The sequence below is a fragment of the Anomaloglossus baeobatrachus genome, chromosome 4 (genome assembly GCF_048569485.1).
Source record: "Anomaloglossus baeobatrachus isolate aAnoBae1 chromosome 4, aAnoBae1.hap1, whole genome shotgun sequence".
Classification (NCBI taxonomy): Eukaryota; Metazoa; Chordata; class Amphibia; order Anura; family Aromobatidae; genus Anomaloglossus; species Anomaloglossus baeobatrachus.
Genome location: NC_134356.1, coordinates 454,817,753 through 454,832,792, shown reverse-complemented (window position 1 = coordinate 454,832,792; position 15,040 = coordinate 454,817,753). Strand labels below are relative to the sequence as shown.

At 50.2% G+C, this 15,040-nt stretch overlaps 1 protein-coding gene across 1 annotated transcript in view; it reads left to right on the top strand.

Moving 5' to 3' along the window:
* The window catches only part of RPS17 (ribosomal protein S17), a 45,720-nt gene extending 41,141 nt beyond the window's left edge, over positions 1-4,579 (top strand). The window contains exon 5 of the mRNA XM_075342686.1: positions 4,457-4,579. Within this exon, the coding sequence (XP_075198801.1) occupies positions 4,457-4,537 (81 nt within the window). The 3' untranslated portion in view covers positions 4,538-4,579. The remainder of the gene's footprint in view (positions 1-4,456) is intronic.
* Positions 4,580-15,040: the final 10,461 nt, after the last annotated feature.

Here is a 15,040-nt window from a genome sequence, read left to right as displayed (position 1 = left end):
GTGGTTAAAGGTTGGACTCAGTGTCCCAAAGTGGATCCTCCAATCTCCAGACTGGCGGCTAGATCCATAGTTGCAGTGGAAGATGGGGCCTCGCTCAAAGATGCCACTGACAGGCAGATGGAGCTCTGGTTGAAATCCATCTATGAAGCTATCGGAGCTTCTTTTGCCCCAGCATTCGCAGCCGTATGGGCGCTACAAGCTATCTCAGCAGGTCAGGCGCAAATTGAAGCGGCCGCGCCACAAGTGGCATCCATTACCACCCAGACCTCGGCAATTGCGTCTTACGCTATTAATGCTGTCCTGGACTCTGCGAGCCGTACGGTGGTTGCGGCCGCCAATTCGGTGGTACTCCGCAGGGCCTTGTGGCTACGGGAATGGAAGGCAGATTCTGCTTCCAAAAAGCGCTTAACCAGTTTGCCAATTTCTGGCGACAGGCTGTTTGGCGAGCGTCTGGATGAAATCATCAAACAATCCAAGGGAAAGGATACATCCTTACCCCAGCCCAAACAGAACATACCCCAACAGAGGAGAGGGCAGTCGAGGTTTCGGTCCTTTCGGGGCGCGGGCAGGTCCCAATTCTCCTCGTCCAAAGGGTCTCAGAAGGAACAAAGGAACTCTGATGCATGGCGGTCTAAGTCACGTCCTAAAAAGACCACCGGAGGCGCCGCTAACAAAGCGGCTTCCTCATGACTTTCGACCTCCTCTAGTAGCATCCTCGGTCGGTGGCAGGCTCTCCCGCTTTTGCGACGCCTGGCTGCCACGGGTAAAAGACCGTTGGGTGAGAGACATTCTGTCTCACGGTTACAAGATAGAGTTCACCTCTCGTCCCCCGACTCGATTCTTCAGGTCATCCCCGCCTCCCGAGCGAGCCGAGGCTCTTCTGCAGGCGCTGGGCACTCTGAAGGCGGAAGGAGTGGTGGTCCCTGTTCCTCTTCAGCAACAGAGCCACGGTTTTTACTCCAACTTGTTTGTGGTCCCAAAGAAGGACGAGTCTTTCCGCCCGGTCCTGGACCTGAAACTGCTCAACAAACACGTAAAAACCCGACGGTTCAGGATGGAATCCCTCCGCTCCGTCATCGCCTCAATGTCCCAAGGAGATTTCCTGGCATCGATCGATATCAAAGATGCTTATCTCCACGTACCGATTGCTCCAGAGCACCAGCGCTTCTTGCGCTTCGCCATAGGAAACGAACACCTGCAATTTATGGCACTGCCGTTCGGCCTGTCAACAGCCCCACGGGTTTTTACCAAGGTGATGGCTACTGTAGTAGCGCTCCTACACTCGCAGGGTCACTCGGTGATTCCGTATTTGGACGATCTGCTGATCAAGGCACCCTCTCAAGAGGCATGCCAACGCAGCCTCGACGCTACCCTGGAGACTCTCCAGGGTTTCGGGTGGATCATCAATTTTCCAAAGTCAAATCTGACACCGGCCCAATCGCTGACATATCTTGGCATGGAGTTTCATACCCTCTCAGCGATAGTGAAGCTTCCGCTGATCAAGCAGCAGTCACTACAGAAAGGGGTACAATCTCTCCTTCAAGGCCAGTCACACCCCTTGAGGCGCCTCATGCACTTCCTGGGGAAGATGGTGGCAGCAATGGAGGCAGTCCCTTTCGCGCAGTTTCACCTGCGTCCCCTTCAATGGGACATCCTACGCAAATGGGACAGGAAGCCGACGTCCCTCGACAGGACCGTCTCCCTCTCTCAGGCGACCAAAGCTTCCCTTCGGTGGTGGCTCCTTCCCACTTCATTATCGAAGGGGAAATCCTTCCTACCCCCATCCTGGGAAGTAGTTACGACAGACGCGAGTCTGTCAGGGTGGGGAGCGGTTTTTCTCCACCACAGGGCTCAGGGTACGTGGACCCAGCAAGAGTCCTCGCTTCAGATCAATGTTCTGGAAATACGGGCAGTGTATCTTGCCCTGAAAGCGTTCCAGCAGTGGTTGAAGGGCAAGCAGATCCGAATTCAGTCGGACAACTCCACAGCGGTGGCATACATCAACCACCAAGGCGGCACACGCAGCCGGCAAGCCTTCCAGGAAGTCCGGCGGATTTTGATGTGGGTGGAAGCCACGGCCTCCACCATATCCGCAGTTCACATCCCAGGCGTGGAAAACTGGGAAGCAGATTATCTCAGTCGCCAGGGCATGGACGCATGGGAATGGTCCCTTCACCCGGACGTGTTTCAGGAGATCTGTTGCCGCTGGGGGGTGCCGGACGTCGACCTCATGGCGTCCCGGCACAACAACAAGGTACCAATGTTCATGGCACGGTCTCAAGATCCCAGAGCTCTGGCGGCAGACGCCTTAGTTCAGGATTGGTCGCAGTTTCAGCTCCCTTATGCGTTTCCTCCGCTGGCACTGTTGCCCAGAGTGTTACGCAAGATCAGGGCCGAATGCCGCCGCGTCATCCTCGTCGCTCCAGACTGGCCGAGGCGGTCGTGGTACCCGGATCTGTGGCATCTCACGGTCGGCCAACCGTGGGCACTACCAGACCGACCAGACTTGCTATCTCAAGGGCCGTTTTTCCATCTGAATTCTGCGGCCCTCAACCTGACTGTGTGGCCATTGAGTCCTGGATCCTAGCGTCTTCAGGGTTATCTCAAGACGTCATTGCCACTATGAGACAAGCTAGGAAACCAACGTCCGCTAAAATCTACCACAGGACGTGGAAAATTTTCCTGTCGTGGTGTTCTGCTCAGGGTATTTCTCCCTGGCCTTTTGCCTTGCCCACTTTTCTGTCCTTCCTTCAATCTGGACTGGAAAAGGGTTTGTCGCTCGGCTCCCTTAAGGGACAAGTCTCAGCGCTCTCTGTGTTTTTCCAGAAGCGCCTAGCCAGACTTCCACAGGTACGCACGTTCCTGCAGGGGGTTTGTCACATCGTCCCTCCTTACAAGCGGCCGTTAGAACCCTGGGATCTGAACAGGGTGCTGATGGTTCTTCAGAAACCACCATTCGAGCCAATGAGGGATATTCCTCTCACGCCTTTCGCAGAAAGTGGTTTTTCTAGTAGCAGTCACTTCACTTCGGAGAGTGTCTGAGCTAGCAGCGCTTTCATGCAAAACCCCTTTCCTGGTGTTTCACCAGGACAAGGTGGTTCTACGTCCGGTTCCGGAATTTCTCCCTAAGGTGGTATCCCCCTTTCATCTCAATCAGGATATCTCCTTACCTTCTTTTTGTCCTCATCCAGTTCACCAATGTGAAAAGGATTTGCACTTGTTAGATCTGGTGAGAGCACTCAGAATCTACATTTCTCGTACGGCGCCCCTGCGCCGCTCGGATGCACTCTTTGTCCTTGTCGCTGGCCAGCGTAAAGGGTCACAGGCTTCCAAATCAACCCTGGCTCGGTGGATCAAGGAGCCAATTATCGAAGCTTACCGTTCGGCTGGGCTTCCGGTTCCCTCAGGGCTGAAGGCCCATTCTACCAGAGCCGTGGGCGCGTCCTGGGCTTTGAGGCACCAGGCTACGGCTCAGCAGGTGTGTCAGGCGGCTACCTGGTCGAGTCTGCACACTTTCACGAAGCACTATCAAGTGCATACCTATGCTTCGGCGGATGCCAGCCTAGGTAGGCGAGTCCTTCAGGCGGCGGTTGCCCACCTGTAGGAAGAGGCCGTTTTACGGCTCTATTACGAGGTATTATTTTACCCACCCAGGGACTGCTTTTGGATGTCCCAATTGTCTGGGTCTCCCAATAGAGCGACAAAGAAGAAGGGAATTTTGTTTACTTACCGTAAATTCCTTTTCTTCTAGCTCTAATTGGGAGACCCAGCACCCGCCCCTGTTTTTTTGTGTACACATGTTGTTCATGTTGACTGGTTTCAGTTCTCCGATATTCCTTCGGATTGAAGTTACTTTAAACCAGTTTATAATTCTTTTTCCTCCTTCTTGCTTTTGCACCAAAACTGAGGAGCCTGTGGGAGCACGGGGGGTGTATAGGCAGAAGGTGAGGGGCTTAACACTTTTAAGTGTAGTACTTTGTGCGGCCTCCGGAGGCATAGCCTATACAACCCAATTGTCTGGGTCTCCCAATTAGAGCTAGAAGAAAAGGAATTTACGGTAAGTAAACAAAATTCCCTTCTTTTTTTTTTTCTTCTCACCCCATAGACTTGAATGGGTGCGAGAGAAACAATGATCGCATTACAGTGGCAGCATGCTGCGATTGTTTTCTCGGTCTGATTCGGGCTGAGAAAATAATTGCTCATGTGTGCTGACACACAGGCTAATATTGGTCCGAGTGGAATGCGATTTATTTATTTATTTATTTTTTTCCACTCGCTCTGTATTACTCGCTGCGTGTGCTGGCCCTTAAGGTGACAGATTGCTCTTCAATACAGCAGTAAAAAAAGGTTTGGTTTAACCTAAAATACTGATGGTGCTTAGAAATGGGAATAGATTTAAATGCTTACAGAAATGTAAAGCCTTTGTTGATTATATATATTGTTTTTTCCTTTTCAGGACTTTGGCGGCCTGTCCAACCTACAAGTAACCCAGCCTACTGTTGGCATGAACTTCAAAACACCACGGGGGGCTGTTTAAATGTTTGTATCATACCATTTCCAATAAACTTGGGAAAACCAACTGCTTGTGGAAATGTTCTTTAATCTTATTGGACCCTGTCAAATATCAATGATTATTTGTTTGAGCTGATATAAATGAACACCGGTTCCTATTGAGGTCTGCAAAAAATGAAGACTAGTTATGTCACTGTAAAGTCATTAAAGTTCTGTGGCATCCATGAATACAGAATATGGTATCTGCTTATATGTTTCAATCATGAGCTTTAAAGATGGCCATAGACATGTAGATAGCTGTTGGTGTTATGATGGTTTGGCCAATTGTTCAGCTGACAGCTATTTCAGCTAATTTTCCCCAAACACCAGTGGTTTGGCAAAGTGCTCCTATGTTCTATGTGAAAGCAGCGGACTGGTGGTTTATTTCCAGGAGAGCAATGGAATTGAAGTCTCTACCGACCATCTGGTGCCCCAATACCCATTACAACTTCTGTGTATGCAGCCAATATTAGTCTATAGTGTATGTGTGGCCATTAACCCCTTCACGACCTTGGACGGATCTATCCGTCCAGGATCGTGTCCCGTTAAGCCCCGCCGCGGGCAGGCGGCGTGTATCGGCACACATATCAGCTGTTTTCAACAGCTGACATGTGTGCCTGCTAGCCGCGGGTGGAATCGCTTCCACCCGCGGCCATTAACCCCTTAAATCTTGCTGCCAAAGTCTGGCAGCAAGATTTAAATGCGCGCGGCCATGTTTGTTACTCACCGCCGCCCCCACCGGAAGTCACGTGTGTTATCACGTGACTATCGGTGGTTGCCATCGTAGCACAGGGTCATGTGATGACGCCTGCTGCTACGATGTTTCACTTTCATTTTCCCTCGGCCGAGAGCAGAGGGAAAACCAAAGTGACTGAATCTGCTGATTACAGCGGTATTGCTGTGATCAGCAGATAGCGATCAGCAATCGGATTGCTGATCGCTATAGCCCCCTAGGGGGACTAGTAAAATAAAAAAAAAGTAAAAAAAAAAGTTTTAAAAAATAAAACAAAAAACCTAAAAGTTCAAATCACCCCCCTTTCCCCCCATTGAAAATTAAAGGGTTAAAAAATAAATAAATATACACATTTGGTATCGCCGCGTTCAGAAATGCCCGATCTATCAAAATATAAAATCAATTAATCTGATTGGTAAACGGCGTAGTCGCAAAAAAATTCCAAACGCCAAAATTACGTTTTTTGGTCGCCGCAAGTTTTACGCAAAATGCAATAACAGGCGATCAAAACGTAGCATCTGCGCAAAAATGGTACCATTATAAACGTCAGCTCGAGACGCAAAAAATAAGCCATCACTGAGGCATAGATCCTTAAAAATAAGAACGCTACGTGTTTCGGAAAATGGCGCAAAACGTGCGCCACTTTTATTGGACAAACTTGTGAATTTTTTTTAACCCCTTAGATACAAGTAAACCTATACATGTTTGGTGTCTACAAACTCGCACCGACCTGAGGCATCACATAGATACCTCAGTTTTACCATATAGTGAACACGGTGAATAAAATATCCCAAAAACTATTGTACGATCACACTTTTTTTGCAATTTTTCCGCACTTGGAATTTTTTTGCCGTTTTTCCAGTACACTATATGGTAAAACTTATGGTTTCATTTAAAAGTACAACTCGTCCCGCAAAAAACAAGCCCTCATATGGCAAGATTGATGGAAAAATAAAAATGTTACGCCTCTCAGAAGAAGGGGAGCAAAAAACAAAAACGCAAAAACGGAAAGTGCCCGGGGGCTGAAGGGGTTAATCATGACAAAAATTACTTTTAACAAGGTTTAAGGCTAGGGTCGCACACTGCGTCTTTTTGACGCTGCGTTTTTGGCCGCTAAAAACGCACAAACGCACCTGCGTCAAAAAACGCGGGTGCGTTTTTGCCGCGATTTGGTGCGTTTTGCTGCGTTTTTGATCTCTGCGTTTTGCTGCATTTTTCCAATGCATTGCATGGGGGAAAAACGCAGGAAAGAACTGACATGTCCATTTTTTTTTTTTTAACTCAAAAACGCAGGTAAAAAAACCAGATGTGTGCGGACAGCAAAAATGAAAACTCATAGACTTTGCTGGGGAAGCAAAGTCCTGCAGTTTTAAGGCCAAAAACGCACCCGAAAAACGCACTGTGCGCACATAGCCTAAAGCACCACTTCAGAGTGGGTTTGTTTTCTCTATCTTCCCAAACCCCCCTCCCCCACTACTGGAGTGGTGCATTTAATCAGTCCAGACCTCCTTGTGTTCAATTTAGCCATTGGTATTTACACCTCTTATTGGCTGTGGTCGGTCTCGAGCAGTTTGTGACCTGCTGGATTGCTCCAGTGTTACATGGAGCGATCCACAGGTAACCACTCTTCAATACAAAAAGTCTGAGAGCCTCGTTCTGATTCTCATAGGTCACAAGTTGACAAATTAGCTCTAACTGCTGACTTGAGGTCAATCAGAAGTTACGGTCAAAGTATTCACTCCAGCAGTGAAAGAAAAAAATGTGGTGCTTTAATTAACGCAAGAATAGTGGCTTATTGTAAAGTCTTTCATAGGAAATTCCTATTTTGGATCTGGAAAGGTCTACTATATCTTATATAAAAAGTTATATTATTATGACCCATCATTCATGTTTTTTGTCACAGATTGCATAGGATTTCACAAGCAGTCATCACCTACCAATCTCCCAACTGTGATTTTTAGAGGTTTAAATAAAATCTTTATTTTTATATAGCGCGAACATATTCCACAGTGCTTTACATATATCAGGTAATAATAAATTCACTGCACTCGTTTTTTAGGTGAAATAAACGTGAGCAAAATTTATTGAAACGTGAAGAAGTAAACATCCAACGACGTTTCGACCCTCCGGGTCTTCATCAAGTCGCTGTCTGATGGGTGACTGCAGGGTGAAGGATACAGTGCACTGGAGCACTAAGGCAAATGAAAGGGGGGGGCCTTGGAGATGTGTTATGCAAGCGCAGTCGCGCTGTTGCAAAGGAAGACCAGACACGAGAATTCCTCTGCAACAGTGCGGCTGCGCTTGCATAACATCTCCAAGGCCCCCCTTTCATTTGCCTTAGTGCTCCAGTGCACTGTATCCTTCACCCTGCAGTCACCCATCAGACAGCGACTTGATAAAGACCCGGAGGGTCGAAACGTCGTTGGATGTTTGCTTCTTCACGTTTCAATACATTTCTTTATCGTTCCTTTGGGAGACCCAGACCATGGGTGTTTAGCTTCTGCCTCCGGAGGACACACAAAGTACTACACTTAAAAGTGTAGCTCCTACCTCTGAGCTTATACACCCCCTGATGAGCAGACTCAGCCAGTTTATCGCTTTGTGTTCAGGAGGCATACATCCACACATGCATTCTCATCTGATTTGTTTGATTTTTGGAAAGAGTTTGAAGAAAAAGCGGGTCCACGTCTGGACTCCCGGCATGTCCCTTCTCACCCCACTGTGTCGGCGGTGTTGTTAAGGTTGATTTCCAAGGCTGGAGCCTTACATGCCGCGCTCCTTCTACATCCCTCATGGGCTCTGGCTTGAAGTGGGAGCCAGCACGGTCTCCATGCCTGGCAGGAGACCGGTCTCCATCCGCAGCCCTTCAGGACCCTGCTGGACCGGAGCACTCATCCCCAGGGACCTGGCCCTGCGTCTCGGCAGTTAAGTACCTGAGACGTTTATGTATGGGGGTCCCTGTGCTTTATTGTTTGGGGAGAGTGTGCTTGCTGTGTTTTTTGACATTTCCGGCGGGTTCTCTAGCTGTCGCACGAGAACCGCGCCGATGGTGCCTGCTCGTCGGCTTCGCCGCTCAAATTTAGGCCCCGGCTTCGCCGGAGGCCTAGTTTCTGTTTCACTGCCCTCGCATGTCACTCATGCAGAGGGACAGGCTCGGCTCCGCCCGGCGGCCGTTCTGCACAGGGGAGGAGACTCCCCACTGCTGTGCATGTCTCCTCCCCTGTAGGTTTCTATGGCCCTCCAGATCCCGCTCTTCAGGCAAAGTCGCGCCCCATCTCTTCACTCCGGCGGCCATTTTCTCAGAGATTCACTCAGACGCTGGATCTGCGCTCTGCATCCCTGCTGGGTGCTGTGTTTGGAGGTCCGGGCTTTGGGATCTGGAGGGCACACAACACCGCTTCAGCGGTCTGGTAAGCCACAACCTCTGGTTGTGGACCTCTATATATATACTCTCTGGGGTTCATTCTCTTGCAGAGCCCCCACTCCAGCAGCATGTCTCACACGAGGAGCAAGGCTCCAAAGCTTTATTCAGTATGCACTGCATGTAAGCTCCTGCTGCCTGAACCGAGCATCTATCCACATTGTGATGCCTGCTCTAACCTGGCGGTGCCACAGCCTGGAGTCTCACCCCCAGTGGTCTCTCAGCCTGCTCCTGTGGCTGAACCCCCGGCTTGGGTAGAATCCTTTTCTAGGTCAATCTCCCAGTCTTTTGCTGAGTCCATGGGACTTCTGTCCAGGACTTTGCTGAACATGCATCAGCCCCCTTCACAGGGTGCCTCTGCTGCTAGGGGTCTCTCAGGACCGGAGCTCACAGAGGATTCCTCATCTTTTCCCAGACCCCGTCCTCCTGAGAAGAGACGCAGGGTTCCCTCTCATTCCTCGTCCCGCGGCTCTGATTCAGGAGCTGACTCGCAGGATGAGGAGGATGCCTTTACGGGGGGCTCGGAGGCTAACTCCATGTACCCCATTGATCTGTCCGAAAGTGACTCAGATGTTAGTGACTTGATTGCTTCCATTAATTCTGTACTGGATCTCAATCCGCCAGTATCAGAGGAGCAACCCTCTCTCTGGCAGAAAAGCACCAGTTTACCTCGCCTAAGAGAGCAAAGAGTGTGTTCTTTGACCAAACCAGTTTTCAGGCCGCTGTGACCAAGCCCAGGGCCTGTCCTGACAAACGCTTCCCAAAGCGTGGTTCTGATGACCGCTTTCCCTTTCCACCTGAGGTGGTCAAGGAGTGGGCTCATCCCCCAAAGGTAGTCCCCCCAGTGTCTAGACTCTCAGCCCGGACCGTTGTGTCGGTGGCTGATGGCACCTCCCTTAAGGATTCCACTGACCGCCAGATTGACCTTCTGGCCAAATCCGTATATGAAGCGGCGGGGGCCTCGTTCTCCCTGACTTTTGCAGCAGTGTGGACTCTCAAAGCCATCTCTGCTTCTCTAGAGGAGATGCATTCCCTCGCCAGGGAATCTATGCCCGAAATGGTTGCCGTAACTTCCCAAGCCATGTCTGCCATGCTGGAGGCTTCTCACCGCACTGCGGTGGCTTCGGCTAATTCACCCGCTATCCGCAGGCTCTTGTGGCTTCGACAGTGGAAGGCAGACGCTTCTTCAAAGAAGTACCTTGCTGGGCTCCCATTTGCTGGGTCCCGGCTGTTTGGAGAACAGCTGGATGAAATTATTAAGGAAGCTACTGGCGGGAAGAGTACTTCCATGCCACAAACCAAAACCAGGAAACCTGTCCAGGGTAGGAGTCAGTCGAGGTTTCACTCCTTTCGTTCCTCCAACTGGTCGTCCTCTAAGCCCTCGGCCTCGTCCACTAACTCAGCCAAGGACCAGAAATCCAACTGGCGCCCAAAAGCACGTCCACAGAAGACCGCAGGAGGTGCTGCCTCTAAGGCAGCCTCCTCATGACTATCTGTCCGCGCCAGCAACGTCCTTAGTCGGTGGCAGGCTCTCCCACTTTGGCGACGCGTGGTTTCAACACGTCTCCGATCAGTGGGTGAGGGATATCATCTCCCACAGCTACAGGATAGAATTCTCTTCCAGCCCGCCAAACAGATTTTTTCTGTCAACTCCCCCCTGCTCCAAGGCCGCCGCCTTCTCTCAGGCCGTGGCATCCTTGCAGGCCAACGGAGTAATTGTACCGGTTCCCGCCCGGGAACGGTTCAGAGGTTTCTACTCAAATCTCTTCCTAGTCCCCAAAAAGGACGGTTCCTTCCGGCCCATCCTGGATCTCAAGCTTCTCAACAAGCATGTTCAGGTGCGGCACTTTCGCATGGAGTCTCTGCGATCAGTCATTGCTTCAATGACCCAAGGGGATTTCCTGGCATCCATCGACATCAGAGATGCCTATCTGCATGTGCCAATTGCAGTTTCACACCAGCGTTGGCTACGTTTTGCAATCGGAGAAGATCATTTCCAATTCGTGGCTCTCCCCTTCGGGTTGGCCACAGCTCCTCGGGTATTCACCAAGGTCATGGCAGCAGTGATTGCGGTCCTGCACCTACAGGGGTTGGCAGTGATTCCTTACCTGGACGACCTTCTCGTCAAGGCTTCATCCAGTGTGGACTGTCAGCGGAGTGTCTCGCTCACTCTCGCCACTCTAGCCCAATTCGGGTGGCTTGTCAATCTTCCCAAATCCACTCTGACTCTGACCCAGAGTCTCACGTACCTAGGGATGCAGTTCGAGACTTTGCCGGCACTTGTGAAGTTGCCCTTAGTCAAACAGCTGTCCCTCCAACTGGCGGTGCGCTCTCTGCTGAGGCCCCGCCGTTATTCCCTCAGGCACCTGATGCAGGTGCTGGGTCAAATGGTGGCGTCAATGGAGGCTGTTCCCTTTGCCCAGTTCCATCTGCGTCCCCTGCAGCTGGACATTCTCCGCTGTTGGGACAAGCGGCCTTCCTCCTTGCACAGGTTAGTGGCTCTGTCGCTACAGACCAGGAGCTCTCTTCAGTGGTGGCTTCGGCCCCTCTCTCTGTCCCAGGGGCGCTCCTTCCTGGCCCCGTCCTGGGTGATCCTCACCATGGATGCCAGTCTATCCGGCTGGGGAGCGGTATGTCTCCACCACAGAGCACAGGGCACTTGGACTCCGTCCGAGTCAGCCCTTTCGATCAATGTGCTGGAAACCAGAGCCGTGCTTCTGGCTCTCCTAGCTTTTCACCACCTGTTGGCGGGCAGGCACATCCGAGTCCAGTCAGACAACGCGACAGCGGTTGCCTTCATCAATCACCAAGGCGGGACACGCAGCCGCCTGGCAATGTTGGAGGTTCAACGCATCCTTCAATGGGCGGAGGACTCCAAGTCCACCATATCCGCAGTCCACATCCCAGGCGTGGAAAACTGGGAGGCAGATTATCTCAGCCGTCAAACCGTGGACAGTGGCGAGTGGTCCCTGCACCCGGCAGTGTTTCAGTCAATCTGCCACAAATGGGGCACTCCGGACGTGGACCTAATGGCATCCCGTCACAACAACAAGGTTCCAGTTTACGTGGCTCGCTCCCACGATCCTCAGGCATTCGCCGCGGACGCTCTGGTTCAAGACTGGTCCCAGTTTCGTCTGTCCTACGTGTTTTCCCCCTCTAGCTCTCTTGCCCAGAGTCCTACGCAAGATCAGAATGGAGGGCCGTCGAGTCATCCTCATTGCACCGGACTGGCCCAGGCGAGCTTGGTACCCAGACCTGCTCCATCTGTCCGTAGAGGTGCCGTGGCATCTCCCGGACCGTCCAGACCTTCTCTCACAAGGTCCGTTTTTCCGCCTGAATTCTGCGGCACTCAAATTGACGGCGTGGCTCTTGAGTCCTGGATCTTGACGGCTTCTGGTATTCCTCCGGAAGTCATCTCCACTATGACTCGGGCCCGTAAGTCTTCCTCCGCCAAGATCTATCACAGGACTTGGAAAATTTTCCTGTCCTGGTGTCGCTCTTCCGGCCATCCTCCTTGGCCATTCTCCTTGCCGACCCTTCTGTCCTTTCTACAGTCCGGTCTGCAGCTAGGACTGTCCCTCAACTCTCTCAAGGGACAAGTCTCAGCTCTGTCAGTGCTGTTCCAGCAGCGTCTCGCCCGGCTGGCTCAGGTCCGCGCCTTCATGCAGGGCGCGTCTCACATCATTCCGCCTTACCGGCGGCCCTTGGATCCCTGGGACCTTAATTTGGTTCTCACGGTTTTGCAGAAACCCCCCTTTGAGCCTCTTAGGGAGGTTTCTTTGTTTCGTCTTTCACAGAAAGTGGCCTTTCTGGTGGCCATAACTTCCCTCAGGAGAGTCTCCGATTTTGGCTGCGCTCTCTTCGGAGTCACCTTTTTTGGTTTTTCATCAAGACAAGGTGGTTCTCCGTCTGACTCCGGACTTTCTTCCTAAGGTGGTCTCTCCTTTCCACCTTAACCAGGACATTACCCTACCTTCCTTTTGTCCGGCTCCTGTTCATCGCTTTGAAAAAGCGCTGCATACTCTGGATCTGGTGCGTGCTCTCCGGATCTATCTGTCTCGCACCGCTGCTCTTAGGCGGTGCACTTCTCTTTTTGTGCTAACCACAGGTCGGCGCAAGGGCCTCTCTGCTTCTAAGCCGACCTTAGCCCGTTGGATTAGGTCCACCATATCGGACGCCTACCAGTGTTCTCAGGTGCCTCCCCCGCCGGGGATCAAGGCACACTCGACCAGAGCTGTCGGTGCATCTTGGGCTTTCAGGCACCAGGCTACGGCTCAACAAGTCTGTCAGGCTGCCACTTGGACTAGCCTGCATACCTTTTCAAAGCACTACCAAGTGCATGCTCATGCTTCGGCAGATGCGAGCTTGGGCAGACGCATCCTTCAGGCGGCTGTCGCCCATTTGTGAAGTTAGGTTCTGCCTACTTCTTAGTTTTTCTGTTTATTTCCCACCCAGGGACAGCTTTGAGATGTCCCATGGTCTGGGTCTCCCAAAGTGACGATGAAGAAAAAGAGAATTTTGTTTACTTACCGTAAATTCTTTTTCTTATAGTTCCGTATTGGGAGACCCAGCTCCCTCCCTGTTGCCTGTTGGCAATTTCTTGTTCCGCATGTTATCACCGGCTGTTGTCGTGGACAGAGTCTTCGGTTGTTCCGGTTCTTGCTCTGTTTTACTTGTGGGTGGCTATTCTCCTTCAGCTTTTGCACTAAACTGGCTGAGTCTGCTCATCAGGGGGTGTATAAGCTCAGAGGGAGGAGCTACACTTTTAAGTGTAGTACTTTGTGTGTCCTCCGGAGGCAGAAGCTAAACACCCATGGTCTGGGTCTCCCAATACGGAACTATAAGAAAAAGAATTTACGGTAAGTAAACAAAATTCTCTTTTTTGCTCACGTTTATTTCACCTAAAAAAACGAGTGCAGTGAATTTCTTATATCATTTCGGGATTGACACCCCCCCTCACCCCCCCCTTTTCACTGGCACCATCTTCATCTCAGGCTGAGTGCAGACCATTTATTATCATTACATACATCAGGAACACTGTCCCCATTGGGGCTCACAATCTAAAGTCCCCATCTGTATGTCTGGAGTGTGGGAGGAAACCGGAGAACCCAGAGGAAACCCACACAAACACGGGGAGAACATACAAACTCCTTGCAGATGTTGTCCTTGGTTTGTTGTAACGTGTAATCTGATGACTATTTTGTAATTAAGAATACATTAAAATGGAATGATCTTAATAAGTATCCAATATTGGATATTTATATTATATGTGGAAAGTCCTCCGGACACAGCAGATTGATTTTTTTCTAGAAAAAAAGCAGCATCATTAAGTATTTGAATGATTCGTGATCCCTTAGATTTGGGGCTGAACATAGTGATTTTATGCCGTCATCTGTAATTTGCATGCATTTTTTCTGTTATGGCTGTCCATAGTTTCAATATATAATAATAAAAATGGGTTATTAACTTGGACACTTAAAAGGGCTAATGTTAGAAGAGGGCATCTTTCCCCACCCTCTTTTTGCCAAGAAATCTCACCACTCTTATCTATAATCACAGCCCATGGATATTATAAATGGTCACAGACACTTTGAACCAAATAGTTTGAAGCGATGAAAGGGATTATACCAAAGTTTGATACAGCAAAACCAACAAGATGATATTCAAGATAACACTTCAAAATGCAATATAAGTATTGTGTGGGGCTGAGGTCACTCAAAGGCATATATCTTTACAGCCAGTCAATATCTCACTTATTAAAACCACACTGGTTAAGTAGTCATGGTGGAATCAGTCCATCTACCCCAGAGTTCTCTGTATTTCCCTTGCCAGACACCAGCTATATAGATTTGGAGGTGAGGAGAGAGGTTTACTGTTGATTTGCACTGTGAGATGGTAATGTGTTTAGCCACACACTTAAGGCCCTAGACGTTTTTGCTGCGTTTTTAGCGGCGTTGTTTACTGTGTTTTTGCGCAGAAAATGCTGTGACATTGCTTCCCCAGCAATGTCTATGGGTTTTCAGAAGTGCTGTCTGCACACAGCAGTTTTTGTAGCTGCGTTTTTGTGGTGACCACAAACGCAGCATGTCAATTATTTTTGCGTTTTTCACCCATTGAGTTCAATGAGATGTTCAAAAACGCAATGAAAAACACAAATTGCAAATATAGCTGCGTTTCTATGACTAAAAACGCAGCTATAAACGCAAGGGGTGCGTACTAAAGGGACGTGTACAGGAAGAGGATTCCTTCTGTTGGTAAACACAGAAGCATGAATCCTCCCTGTACCGCCACCGCTGCTTCCACAACCCGCCCGGTACTATGTCCGCTCCCGTGCG